The sequence below is a fragment of the Rhinatrema bivittatum genome, chromosome 11, assembly GCF_901001135.1.
Source record: "Rhinatrema bivittatum chromosome 11, aRhiBiv1.1, whole genome shotgun sequence".
Classification (NCBI taxonomy): domain Eukaryota; kingdom Metazoa; phylum Chordata; class Amphibia; order Gymnophiona; family Rhinatrematidae; genus Rhinatrema; species Rhinatrema bivittatum.
Window position 1 is genome coordinate 72685480 of NC_042625.1, and position 13739 is coordinate 72699218.

Below are 13739 nucleotides of genomic sequence, written 5' to 3' on the forward strand. Positions count from 1 at the left end.
TTGCACTGCTGAAGACCTTTGAGGTGTGGCCATCGCAGGCGATCGTGGAAGGAAGTCTGGGTCAAGCCTCATGGAGTTGGTTTATTTTATTGTGCTGGCATAAGATCCTTAAGGCTTGAATACTGAGGGCGCAGCCAGAGGGCAAACGGGACGGGAGCTATGCACCTGGGATTTTCTGCGAGGGCTCTGATCAGTGCAGGAGGAGATTACAACTTTATTAACAAGGTGCCAGAGCCCGTGGGCTCGCTAAAAATGCCAAAAGCAAAACTTTAGTAGCCAAATTGCAAGGACTGACCAATGCATTTTTTAAAAAGAGAAACTCTGAAGAAATGCAGGTGCTCCAAATGCCACTGAAGGGGGTGTGGGTCACAACAAGTGAATTAAAAAAAAATCCTTATACATCTGAATGCATATTTTGTTTGTAGCGAGATGAACTCCTAGCTTTGCATTTTGCAAGTAGCCAGGTCGTCACACTTCTCATCCGCCTCTAGTTAAGTTTATCAGGCACCCGAAGAGGAGAAATCGCCGGAGTGTTTACAAAAGTAAACAGGTGCAAGAGTCCGATGCATCCTTAAAAGTAGGTTTGGGGGGGGGGGGAGGACCAGACCCTGCAGGAAAACGAGGCGTCTTTTATTGCCCGGGGAAAATCCCAACTCACTCCCACCCCGCTTGCCAGGGTTATATTTGCTCAGTAAAATGTACATATATCATTACTGCACAGTAGTAAACACCTCCCACCCTCACATACACACTTGGGTTTACTATGCTTGACTTGTGCTATCGCTTCTTGTCTAGAAGAATAAGCCTGAATTTTATAGGCAGTTACCACTTTACTTTGTCTTTTGTCTCCAAATGGATTTGCTTAGGGTACACAACGGCCTGGCGCTCGTAAACCAGGGTCTGTTAGGTATGCGCGCAATCTCCTGATTTACTGCTACCTCTAGTCTTAATACAAACCGTGTGGCAGCTTTGAGGTTGCTTCATCCCTGCTCGGCTGTCTGACTTCGAAAAGGAAGTTAACAAAGTTGGCGTTGAGCTATAGTAACAAAGAAGAAGCCGGGGATTGCTCCATCCAGCCGCCAGAGTAGAAAGCTCCAGAGAGGAGGAGAATCGTCCTTACTGCAAGCTCAGGGGGGAACCTGGACGCCTGCCTTTGTCCCGCTTCTCTGCTGAAAATTCCTCATGAGCAGGGCTTCCGATTAGCAAGGCAGGCTGCTGTCCTAAGGACCTTAGAAGAGATGGCAGATGCTCCCCCCCCCAAAAGGAAAGGCTTACAGATTCTGACAGGGGAGGGGGGAGAGAGGAGCTCTGCCTTCCATGAGCCTGGGCTTAAAGTCCAGAGATCGGCCGCAGAAGTGCGAAAGGAGAACGGGGATGTCTCTCTTGCACTTAGGTACGAGTGACGAGCCAGTGGGGTTTAAAAGTGCTGCCTCCCTATAACAGGGGAGCAGAAAGAATTGTTCTCACAGAGGGGGCCCGTGCGCTGCCGCTAGCGTGTGGTTAGATGCGCGTTTTGGAGGGGTGTCGCCCCCCCCCCCTTCGATGAAATATGGTGATTTGCGCGTCCAAACCAACTGCAGAGCTAATAACGCTCATCAGGTGTAAATTCCATGTAGCTGAGGCTATGAACTATTACCCGCGATTCAAAAGGTTTCCTGCACAGCCAATGCAGCAAATCTTATGCCATGCTCGAGGGCTCCTTGAGGAAAAACAAAAATATCCCGCTTTCTGTGCTTCCTCCTGTTAGTATCATGGCCATCCTAAGTAGGAGGAACCACAGAAAGCAGAGTCAGGTAAAAAAAAAATAAATTCTGGGGCCCCAATACAGAAGCGAATGATAACTGGTCCAGGCCGTGTATATTGTGCTGGTAGCAGGAGAAAACGGACGCTCGTATTGTGTCCGTTTTTCCTAACCCACACTGACAGCCATCTTTCCTGGGCACCCGATGCCAAGGAGGCACTAGGGACACACAATACCCCCCCCCCCCCAGCGCCTCTTTTTTAGCGTGACCCCCCCCCCCTCGTTTAAACATTGCATCATGCACCCAGGAGGGGTGGCTGGGCGTGTGTTAGGAGAGCGGGTATTGCATTGGCCTGGAAGTGATTTGAGATGTACTTGGGAGGTTTAGGATCGTTAGGAATGGGACGATTTACCTCCATCCAAGAAGGGTCCTTAGCTGCCATTCCAAGTCCTGCTTAGATCAGCGTTTGAACTGGAAACAGCAAGCAAAAATAGAGAGCTGCCAACGTTGTTGATGGAGAAATATAGAGAGGGAAGTGGAGAGCCAGGTGTGCGAATGCTCAAAGTTTTATGAACACAATCGCAGACCCAGAGGCACCGTGGCAGGGATTGTCGTGGATAGAGCTGCAGTCGGTAAAGGGTTTCCCCTCATTTTTCTTTGCTTGGGATATTTGCTCCATCTTAGGAACACAATAGTAACCACCAAAATAAAAAGGGAGTGCAGGGAGAGGCTGAACTACTCTGGATTGCCCCCAAAAAACCTAGAAGAAGCTTTATTTACATGGAAATATTACAGAGCACGGGACGAGAGGCAGATTCAGATACGGGGCGTTGCCGGGAAGGTCCTGCTTGTAGGAGACTTCAGTCCATCTGCTGCGAGGTCAGCTAGGAGTGGCGAGGGTCCTGGATGCCCTGCAAGGGATGTTCTTTGGGCAAGCTGGTGGAGGAGCCCCCTAGAGAGGAGGCTAAACTGGATCTGGTGCTGACAAATGGAGGCCCTCGCCGAGGGCAGGAAAAAGCTAAGGCAGCAGGGAGAGTGGTTAAAAGAACAAGGAGCCAAACCGGAGAGCCCCAGGAATCCTCTATTACCTGGGCATGGAACAGGGATGTGCTGCCGTCAATAAATGTCTTTAGTCTTATTCTGGTGCCGCTGCCACGTGAACCGAAACCCTAGGCAGCCCCTTCTTTCCCTCCCCAGCCCGGTTGGCATTTCCCGCGGTCCCCTGTGGGGGTCACCTCCAGACTCCCTCTTCATGCCACCTTACAGGGGCACTGCTCCTCCCCCTCCGGGGTCGTGTCTGAGAATGGCGCTGCCTTGATGGCTGGGTCCAGTTCTGCAGGTTGTGCCTTCATAAGGAATCTGAGAGGTGGACGAGTTGACTAAGATGATAGAAGACTTTGCAGCACAACCTGTGAGACCCTCCAAATGTCCTTGCTGGAGGGAAGGAGAAATATATAACATTTAAAAAAAAAAAAAAAAACAACCCCATTCAGAATTTTGAGCGGCTTCAGTAAAACCACAGGAAGGTGAAATTTTCCATGGAAGGAAATTCATTAACGAGGGGTGATAATCTGAAGTTGCAGAGAGGAAAGCTGAGGAAACACTTTAATATTCAGTGAGAGGGTTCCAGCTGCCTGCCAGAGATGATAACCAGGACAGAACTGAAGTGTGTTTGGGACAGATAAAGGGCCCGGGAGAGGGTAGCGGCCGGGTAGGAGGGAGATCGGGTGTTTTGCTCATTCCTGGCACTTTTAGTGAGCCAAAGAGGGGAGAGTGCAAGCCATTGGGCTGAGAGTGGCAGTACTGAGCCTCTAAGGAGCCAGGGTTACAGTCCCAGTGTGAAGAAGTGCGCAGGATGACGTGAGCTTTCAGATAACAGCAGTCCAGACGACTGGAATCGTACAAAACTTGGGAGGGGACTGGGTGTTGGATGAAGTCTGGCACTTGTAAGAACAAAAAGGGAAGATGAGACCTGAAATGGCTTAGGTGGGTGGTGGTGGTCAACCCTGTAACCAAATTTAAACACCCTGGAGACAGATATAGAGGGCGGTGGTAGGAACAGGATTAAGAGAAGTCTTTGTGGTGCTATAGAAATGTTAAGTAGTAGATAAGACCTGGGTGGGGGGGAGGGAGTGGTGCTGGCTTAAACATGGGGGTCTTAAATGCTCACGGATCCAGAGAGGTAAAGAACTGATCAGCCTGCATGGGCTTTTATTTCTGAGGTCAGTGAAGCAGGCCAGAGAGCTTCCTGCTGCGGTGTGCGAGGTCGTCACCTCGAGGTGCGCTTGGGAGATCTTTGGGATCTGGCAGAGGGCATCGACGGGAACGGGGACTCTTCTTGTTACCTTGCACACCTTTCTGCCGTGTTTTCCTGGTCTCGGACTCCCGGCGCTACATGCGGTGCCCTAGCTGGGGGCCAGCCCTGCTTCACGTTGTGACAGGCTCGCTCTATGAGTGTAAAAATGAATTAACAGGAGGGTCCCTGGAGCCCCGCGCGGCATCGCCGAGCTCCCATCGCTGCGCGCCAGCTGTAGCCACACCTACTGGTGTTACGCAGCAGGAAGGAGCTGGGGGGGGGGGGGCAGGAAAAATTAAAAAGACAAGCATTTCTTCAGTGCCGGGGGAGGCTGCTTTCCAACCTTTGGACAGGGCTCGGAGGACATGAACGCCTATGAGGTCTCTCTTGGCCAAATCATCCGTAAAGCGCTTCGGGGGAAGGGGGCTGGCCCCTCTTGCCGTTCACGGATCCCTTTCCAGGGAAAATTTAATTTTTGTTTCTCTTTCTTCTCAGCCTGGTCCACGTAACCTTCCACAAGAGTGGCGGCGCTATCTGTCGATGGCCAGCGTCAAAGCTTCGGTTGGCGCTACTGCTGCTCACAAGTTTCAAACTTGTGCCAATTCAGCAACTTTTTGTGTCTGTGGCTAGGAGAAAACCCTGTGAGAGAGAGAGAGAAAATACTTTTTTTTTTTTTGTTCTGCTCAGACAGTTTGTGGTTTTAATGGGGAGTTTGCACAGTGATTACGAGGTACTTTTGGTTGGCATTGTAAGTGCACCAGTTTTGGGAGCTGGGCCGCATATTAAAGTGCTGCTTTCTATCCTGATAGAAGCCCCTGGTTGAAGAAGCTTCATTGTCTCCTTGTACACACAGACACAGACACACACACACACACACACAGACACACGTGAGATACTTCCCTAGTGACTCAGTGCTCAGCAGACAGTGAGGCAGGCGATGACTGACTGAGGTTTGAAAGGCACTCTCGGGTTGGGTTTTTTTTCCCCACAGGCTTTCCTCTAAGGACTCTGCTAAGAAAATGTGTGGGGTTGTGTACAGGCTTCCTTTTCGTAAGAACATAAGTGGCAGACCAAGGTTCACAGAGCCCAGCACGCTCTCTCCAGATAGTGGCCAGGCTGGGTCGCAAGTGCCAGGCAGATCCCAAAAAGTAACTCCTATTTCTCGTTACTGCTAAGGATTGCACTCTCTCCCCAGCCTTCCTGGCTAACAACTGTTCTTCAGAATGCTTAAAATTACAGCGAAACTGTCTAAATATCCAACAACTTGGTCCAGATTCAAGCTTGACTTTAATGAGTGCTAAAGATGGACTGCATGGAGACTTCTGATGATGAGATACGAGGCAGCAGGGTGCAGCGTTCCCAGGGTCCCCCTTGTATCTATCCTCCTGTTTTAAAATCTGAAACTCATTGTAGTTGCAGTGACAGAGGGTGGCAAATGGTCTCTCCCTTCACGATGGACAGACCAGGAGAAAATCGGGCATGAGCAAAGCAGACCCCGTGACTGGATGAACCAACATCTGACGAGGATGAAGGAAACGAAACGAGTATCCGGGACATGGCACAGACGTGTAGGCTCTATGTGGGAGGAGGTGGGCAGGTTCGCCAGTGTGGAAGCGTGGTTGAAGGAGGTGGGTGAGTAATGGGTTGAATTTCTGACAGGCCAATGCAGAAAGCTGCGTTCTGGCCAACACACAGCTTTGTCCGCATTTAAACGCTTATTTTGTGAGCGTAAACTTTGCTGCCAGTGCAGCAAAATGAGTACAGAGAGGTGCGCTGGCCTAACTTGGGTTTTCTTAATGCTGGAAACGTAACTCCAGGGTCCGAGATGGAGTTAAGCTTGCAGTGCTATTGTGCTAGCACTTAAAACCAGTAAAAGAGAGAAGAAAATGTGAAAAAAAAAAAAGTCAAACACCCTTTGCAGATAAGTACTGCTTTATCCAGCTACCTAGCAAAGTTCGCCACGGCTACTTATCTGACTGTCTGGCACGGTTTAGCGCTGCTTAGCCGGATCAGTATTTATCCATTTAAGAAGTGGTGAACGGTACCAGATAGCCGGGTGTCAGTACTTATCCGGTTAAGTGGCAGTGGCTACCCACTGCTTACCTGGAGCCGATCTGCCTGTCATGAACTTTGCCCTCCCTTCCTGCGTTAAAACTGTGCGCTGAAATCCAGCACTCCTCGGCCTGTGAGTGTGTTAGTTTAGCTATCATAGGCCTGATTAAAAGCCCAGGTTTTCACTGCCTTCCTGAATTTCAAATAGTGCGGCTCCAAACGAATATCAGGGGGAAGTGAATCCCAAAGGGTAGGGGCTGTTAACTAAACAGGAATCTCTTTTGTAGAAAGAAGACGGATAACTCATAAAGAGAAGAGCGAGGAGTTTGTTGGCAAGGCACAAGGGCAGACAAGGAGCTCAGTCTTAAACGATAAACCTTAGGAAGCCAGCGTGACTGTTGCCAAATGGGGGGGGGGAGGGGGGGAGAGGAGCTAAATGATCCAACTTTCCCCCAGCGCAGATCACAGCTCTCCGTCCCCCGTCCAGGAGCTGTGAATGCTCTCTGTAGCATCCTAAGCCCTCGCCCATCTGGGACGTGGCCAGCCCTGCAGGGTGGTTAACAGTCCAGAATCTCTCTCTTATTGAAAACTGTGCACACCGCTGGCAGTGTGGGAGAGACTCTCTCTCTAGACCAGAAGCAGTGGGAAATATTCCCCTCCCCCAGAGGTGGAGTGCAGTATAACGTGATATCTTATACCCAGCTAACGTGGAGGCGTCTTCTGAAGGAAAAATGACGCTTTCAATCCCTGCTGAAAGAGATTTCCACATTTATTTTCCTTTTTTTTTTTTATTTTAAGGATTTGCCACTTTCTATGCACCCGAGTTGATGTCCTGGGTCCGTAGTGGGCAAAGATGTTTATTGCTTGGATACAGACCCCAGGCTTCCTTTTGTATGTGATGCCCTTCCAGGTCCATCCTAAGATATATTAGGGGCTCACGCTCAGTACCAGAGGCTGAGTCCTGACCCAGTCCTACCAAACCCCAGTCTGGAATCTCCAATAGGGGGAGGAATTTGCCTTCAGAGCTGAAGGTGTTGATAGACTGATGCTAATTAAGCAGTGTACGGGTGCCGTGTTCCAACAGGAAGTTTACTGAAGTAATTCTTTTAAAAAAAAATATATATATATATATATATATTTGCTACATTTTCTTTAGCGTAGCATCCATATTATATAACCGAAGCATTAAAATGATAAATCTGTGCTTCCCTGTGACCCCCCCTCTGTTCTCTTCTAGATTTGAGGGCTCCCTCTGGGCCGGTGTTAAGGTTCCTCCTCTCTGCTAAGAGTTCCCTTTCATCCACTGCATGAGCTCGGATCTGCTCCTTGCCTCTGCTGTTTCCCACTGGCTGAGCACTGGAGCAGCAGCTTCCCCCCCCCCCCCCCCCCCCCCGAAGTGGCGCCAGCTGGGCACGCCTTGAAAAGGTTTCTGCCATGTCGGCACGGAGTCCCTCAGGTTGAGTGAATCACAAGGTTACCAAAACCCACACGGCAACCTCTAACCACAAAAAAAAAAAAAAAAATTTCTCGCTTCCAAAAATGCTGACCTGCTCTTTCCTGCAGGAGAAGAGAACTTAGAAGAACTGAGGCTTTTGTCCAATTCTTGCCCGTTCTGGGGTTATTTTTGAAAGGAATGGGTGGGGCTGCGCAGTTGGGGTCTGCTGTGGGCAGATGGTACAGTCCCTGGTAGAGGAGACACGGGGGAGAGGGGGCTTACGTTAATCTGACCTGGCCTGCATATATTTCTTCAGCGCTGAACTGCTATCTTCATGCTATTGAGGTGGACTGGATCGTGTGGGTGTGGGTGTTGTCTGTTTTGAGTGGGTCTTCTGTTTTTTTGGGGGGAGGGAGCGAAGGCTGGAATTCAGGTGCGTTTGTCATGTTGCTGGGCTCATTAAGATTATTTTTGGGCTGCTACAGGTTATAAAATGGTGACCGAGCTGATTTGTCTTGTTTTAAAGTAACGAACAAACGTCAGCGAGGTGTTTGATGGTTGGTAATGTCCTTCATAATATTCTACTGCCTATGACCCAGAAAGGTTTTCCTAGGGGCCCTGCTTGACCTGAGTTTTATGTAATTGTGCGTGTGTGTGTACATTTTATTTGTTCACTGCTTTGATACTGTATTGAAAAGCGATTTTGTAAGAATGAAAAAGGCAAAGAGCAGGCCTGCAATAACCTACCAGGAGAGGTGGTGGAGGCCAGCACTGTAACAGATTTGTTGGGACAGATCTAGAAGGTTGTGGTAAGAACAGGGTTACAAGTTTGGGCAGGAGGGATAAGTAGGGGAATTTTTATATGCTCGTCTGTCCAAAGGGGTAGAAAACCAGAGGTGGAACTTCAACTAGGCAGACTGGATGGACCAATAGGTCTTAATCTGCTGTTGTTTGTTCTGTTATTGCACCCCATGTATTGGCTAAAAACACATGCACGAATTGATAGCACATTGAGAGAGGCATTCCCGGGGGCATGTTTATATTGGGGTATTAAACCACATGCGTGAAATTTGAAAAAAAAATTTTCTCCATGTTTTTGCCTATAGCTGCATGGTCCTGACCTCTCTGTTTCTGCACACGTTGGTGGTAGAGAGCTTTTCCAATTATCACCAGGGAGCTAGTGGAGGCAGAGAATAGCACTTTTATCTCTTTCAACACATGAGGTATGTCATATGAGCTGAAAGTTGACAGAGTGTCTCATATTCTATCTCTTTCTCTCTTGTCTGTTATAGGTTGGTGACTGGATTCCTCAACGGAAAATGTCCAATGAAAGCACATTGTGTCTCTTCCCTGCCAAATATGAAGCCACTCTCTTTCCAGTTATTTACAGCATTGTCTTTTTTGTTGGTCTTCTTGGGAACTTAACCGCGCTGGGAGTGATCATCCATCAGATCAAGAACAAGAATGTCCTGGGCATGTACCTGGCCAATCTGTGTGCCTCCGATCTCCTCTATATCATCACCCTCCCGATGTGGATCATCTACACAGCCAGGGAGGACTGGCAGTTTGGGGCCCTCAGCTGCAAGATCCTTGGTTTCTTCTTCAATGCCAATATCTACACCACCATGGCCTTCCTCAGCTGCATTGCCATGGACCGTTTCTTAGCAACTGCCTTCCCCCTGCAGTCCAGGATACTGCGCAGCATGAAAGTGGCAGCGCTGGTCTGCGCAATAATCTGGCTCATCGTCCTCGGCTCGCATTCTGTCTTCTTGAGCCAAGATGAGCTTTTCAATGCCAGTCTAGATGTGGAGCTCTGCTATGAGAAGTATCCCATGGACCGGTGGATGGCTCACATCAACTATTTCCGCATCTTTGTTGTGTTTTTGGTTCCTTTTGTGCTCCTTGTGTTTTCTTACTGCTCTATTATTAAGGTCATCCGCCGCAGCCCCGGCCTGGACAAAGAGAAAAAACGTAAGATCACTGGCCTTCTCTTGGCCATGACCATCATCTTCATCATCTGCTACTTCCCTTACCATGTGACTCTCTTCATTCGCTCTTACATCAGTGATGTCAGTGTTAGCACCTGCCAGATTGAGGTGAACATTCGCCCAGCCTACCGAATTTCCTTTGCCTTGACCAGCCTCAGCAGCGCTTTGGATCCTTTCCTCAACGTTTTCGTGAGTGACGGTGTGAAGCAAGATGTGGCGGAGGAGCTAAGGACTGTCTGGCTCTGGTGCACGGGCAAGCCAGATCAGACTAAAAAACAGTACCTGAAAACCGTGTGTAACCAAAGAGTGCTGGCGAATTCAGACAAAGGCCTGCTCAAAATACAGACTAGGCTGTAAGTAAATTGTGGTGCTCCACTCAGTTTGCATCGTGATTTGTCATGACTTTTGTCTTCCACAGACTTTTGATAGCATTGCCCTCTTGATCTTGAACAGAATAATTACAGCATTTTGTAAAAGATTGGAATTCGCAGAAAGATCAGTTGTCAGTAGACTGAGGGTTGTGCTAAAGTGTAGCGTCTGTAGCAGTCCCTCAGTACCTCAGAGAGAGACGGTCATTGGTGTTCACAAAGACAAATGGATACAGAAGCGGAAGGAGAACATCCAGCCCTCCGTGGGACTCTTTGCTTTGAACTGCCTGTAATTTTCCTTTGTCCAAAGCATTGGGAGATGTGCAGTCTTGCAGTTCACATTTAATTGGTAGAGCTACAAACCCCAGAATGATTTGGGCTGGGAGCTGTGGGACAAACTGTGGGGCTGGTGAATTACTGTGGTGGATTCCTCTTATGCCTTTGCTACACATATGGTCCATCTTTGTGAATTGCCTACTCTTGGTTTGGGGCTTTGGGAGAAAAAGGAGACCACGGATTTAACAGTGGAAAGGGATGACCACGCAGCTTGCAAATGATGTCACCCAGCCTTCCTGGGGCCGTCGGGAGAATCCGAACTGTGTAGAGCAAGATACTCAGCACCACCTTACAGAAGGGCATGCACGTTGCAAACAGTTATCAGAGGGTTAGCAGGTCTACGATGTTTTGGACTCTGAATCCTTAGACTAGAACTGGCTCAGCCTTGCTGACCCGTCCTGGAGCCATTTGGGAAAAACTGGCTTGTTAGTTACCCAGCAGAACTGAACCAGGGCCAAGATGTGCCTGAATGAAGAACTGTGTGGGTTTCGTAGTCCTGTGTGCCAAGAAATCAACAAGGGAAAGACTCGGGTAGCCTTTTTTTATTGGGTCACCATCCAAATTTTCCATGAAGGGGGCTTGTGCGGTGAGGAAAGCTCCCTTATATCCTCTTTGGACAGTTCTCACTCTGGCCAAGTAAATGGCATCGCAGCCTGGACAGGATCCACAGACAGGCAAATGCAAAAGGAACAAATGTGTTTTACTTTTATCTTTGTTTGTTTAGGCAGCTGGTGGTGTTCTAACTTATTTCTGTACAGAATGGCTTTTCACTCTTTTTGGCGTTTTTGTATTTTTTTATTTATATGTAGCAGACTTGCTCCCTACCTCCGGTATTTTAACCCAACCACAGCTGCCTAGAGATGGTTTGTAATCCGCTTACCTTTTTATGGGTGGGGGGAATGCTTTAAGAAGAATCTGTAGTGTTTCTATGTAGAGTGGCGTAAAAAAAAACAAAAACCTGAAACCAGCAACAAGAAAATTAAAATTCATTTAGCGCACAGCCCTTTCATGGCATAGGTGGCAGAAGATTTAAAGTGATTGCATGCGACAATCGCTTGTCATTTTTGGACCTTCAAGGTTTGGGCTCCGGAAAGACCACAAATTTCCACTGAGTGGAAGGGGTGGGGGTGGAGTAGGAGGTGGTGATGCCACCCAGGAGGAAGGAAGACCTGGCTGTGCAGAATCGGGGTCTCTGAGTCACGGGTGCAAGCTACGCTCTGTGTCAGTGCAATCGTGTGTAATTTTTTAAGCTGATCTTGGTTTCTGTTTAGCCCTAGCTCTGTGGTCTGTCTGTGCGCGTTCCTCCTCGCCCTCTCTCCTTGTTTCTTGGGAGTGTGATTGCCGGACTTTGGGGAGCTGTAGGCCTCAGGCTTTTCGTGCTGTTCGAGGCTGCAGACTGATTCGAGGAAGGCTGTTCAGCTGACCCATGTAGACAGGGCATGTTCAAGCCTGCAGTTCAGAGAGCGGATCTGGGGTGAGTGGCTTCCCCTTCATGGGAGAGAACGTAGGCCATCTAGAATGGCCAACCTTCCGCTTGGTAACAGTCGTTCCGTTTGTATGGCTGTGTTTGTCTTCAGGCACAAATTTCAACTTTTTTTTTTCTTTCACAGCAACATAGATGATGGCATAAAAAGACCCATTCACACTGCTAAGGTTAGATCAGCTGCCAGCCATAAAGTGTGACTGACTGATTTTGTAAGAGATTTGCTTCTTATCCAAGACAATTTTTGTCATCTTTCTCCTCTTCTACTCTATCCTGTCCCCCCTTGGTTCAGTAAGCATACAGGATCCCATACTTAATCCACCACCCAGCTCTTACCCCCATCTTGGGGGAAATGAGTGCACAAGACCCCTGTTTATAGGTGGATGTAATAAGGTGCCCTGTGCTGTTGTGCGCAACCTTTATTCTTGATCTAACAAGTTTTGTGCAAAAGAACTGTGCACATGTTAGCCCGCCTACATGCAAATCCAATGTTATTGAAGGTATTGGCGTTTAACCCTGATGTAGGAAGTATGTTAAAGCTCTGAAGGCTTAACTCAAGATTTTGGGCTTGGAAATGTAACTTGTGGCGTTAGCTCTCATTTCTGTGGTTAATGTTAGTCTATGGTGTGGTGCCAGCATGGTCCCCGACCTGGAGTTGCTGGATGCAGGCGTCCTGGACTTGGGTCTTTCGGGTCCACGGTGAACCCACCGTATTTGGGAACCCCAGCATCATAGACTAACACTGGCCCCAGAAACGTGAGCTAACTTTACTCTGCCTCAGACCCAAGAGTTAAATTTCCAAACCTAAAAAACCCCCAAAACCCAGCCTAAGCTTCAGGGTGCCTGGAACCAGAGCTACAGAATTGTTGTATGGGCAGCTATCTAGTATCTATTATATAATCTCTGAATCACAACTGTCATCATCATGTAGTGCTTGCTGTATGTACAACTATTTATTGTTGTCGTCGCCTCATGCTTTTGTGGATTTGTGTAAGACCCAGGAGAACAGCTGGCCAGCAGGAGCTGCATGACGGCAGTGTGACGGGAGGATGACGGGTCTTGCACAGCAAATCACAGAAGCAAGAGGGGCTTCAGAGTTTACTTCATGACAGCCAGACAGTGGTGGCAATTGTGCTAAGTTCCTGCCCTGAAGAAAAGCTGCTCTTAAACTTTACACCTGTCTAGTGTGCCTTTTCAGTTGTTTTAGGTGCACAAATCATGGTTTTGCCACAAAATAATCCTGATTTATGTCCACTCTGCCTATTTTTCTAAGTGCACTTTTTTAATGCTGTAGTAATGTGCATGCTATTATGGGGAATGGGTAAAGAAAATGTGCAGAATGTAGCACACATTCTTTTACATGTCTTATTCCATCAGTCTATTCATTTGTCCTTAGTACCCCTGATTCCCACATCTAACCACAAGCTTTATAGCTATCTAAATGGCCACTAAGCCTAGCAGGGCGGTCACCTGAACACCCTGCATGCAGCCAGGGTGTTCAGGTGACCCTGCATGCAGCCAGGGTGTTCAGGTGACCCTGGCAGATCTGGCTGCATGCACCCTGCATGCAGCCAGATCTCCCAGCCTGCGCTTTGAACGTTACTTTTATTAGGCCAGCAACTCCTGCATTTTTAAGCAAACCAATGAACTAATAAACTGAACAAGTCGGGTACCTTGTAACTGGAAGGATGTAGTTTCAGCCAGGAACAAGTCTGCTTCATTTTTTGATATTTTTCATTGTTTCCCAAAGCTCCCTGGGCGTGGTCCTTTGAGGTAAACCTCATGTGCTCCTGAGGCAGACGCTCCCTCGTACTCCTATCGAGGAGGCTGTTTGTAAAACAACCACTGAAGTCTTAAAGTAAAGACTCCAGAATAGGTTGCTTATTGGAAGAAAGAGGCTTTTATTCTTTTTAACAGATGCCTGCTGTGCTGGCTGTACCAACTTTAAGTTTTTGTGCCTGTGTCCCCAGGAGCAAGGTGCTGCCTGGGTTTATTTTTCTGTACAATGTTAAGTATAAATTGCAGGAGAAAATATATCA

General features: G+C 48.2%; 1 protein-coding gene across 3 annotated transcripts in view; it reads left to right on the forward strand.

Moving 5' to 3' along the window:
* Positions 1-13739, forward strand: part of LOC115073097 (G-protein coupled receptor 4-like) — a 29241-nt gene extending 15502 nt beyond the window's left edge. For all 3 annotated transcript variants that reach the window (XM_029571261.1, XM_029571260.1, XM_029571259.1), the window contains exon 2: positions 8818-13739. In XM_029571261.1, the coding sequence (XP_029427121.1) occupies positions 8845-9870 (1026 nt within the window). In that variant the 5' untranslated portion in view covers positions 8818-8844 and the 3' untranslated portion in view covers positions 9871-13739. The remainder of the gene's footprint in view (positions 1-8817) is intronic.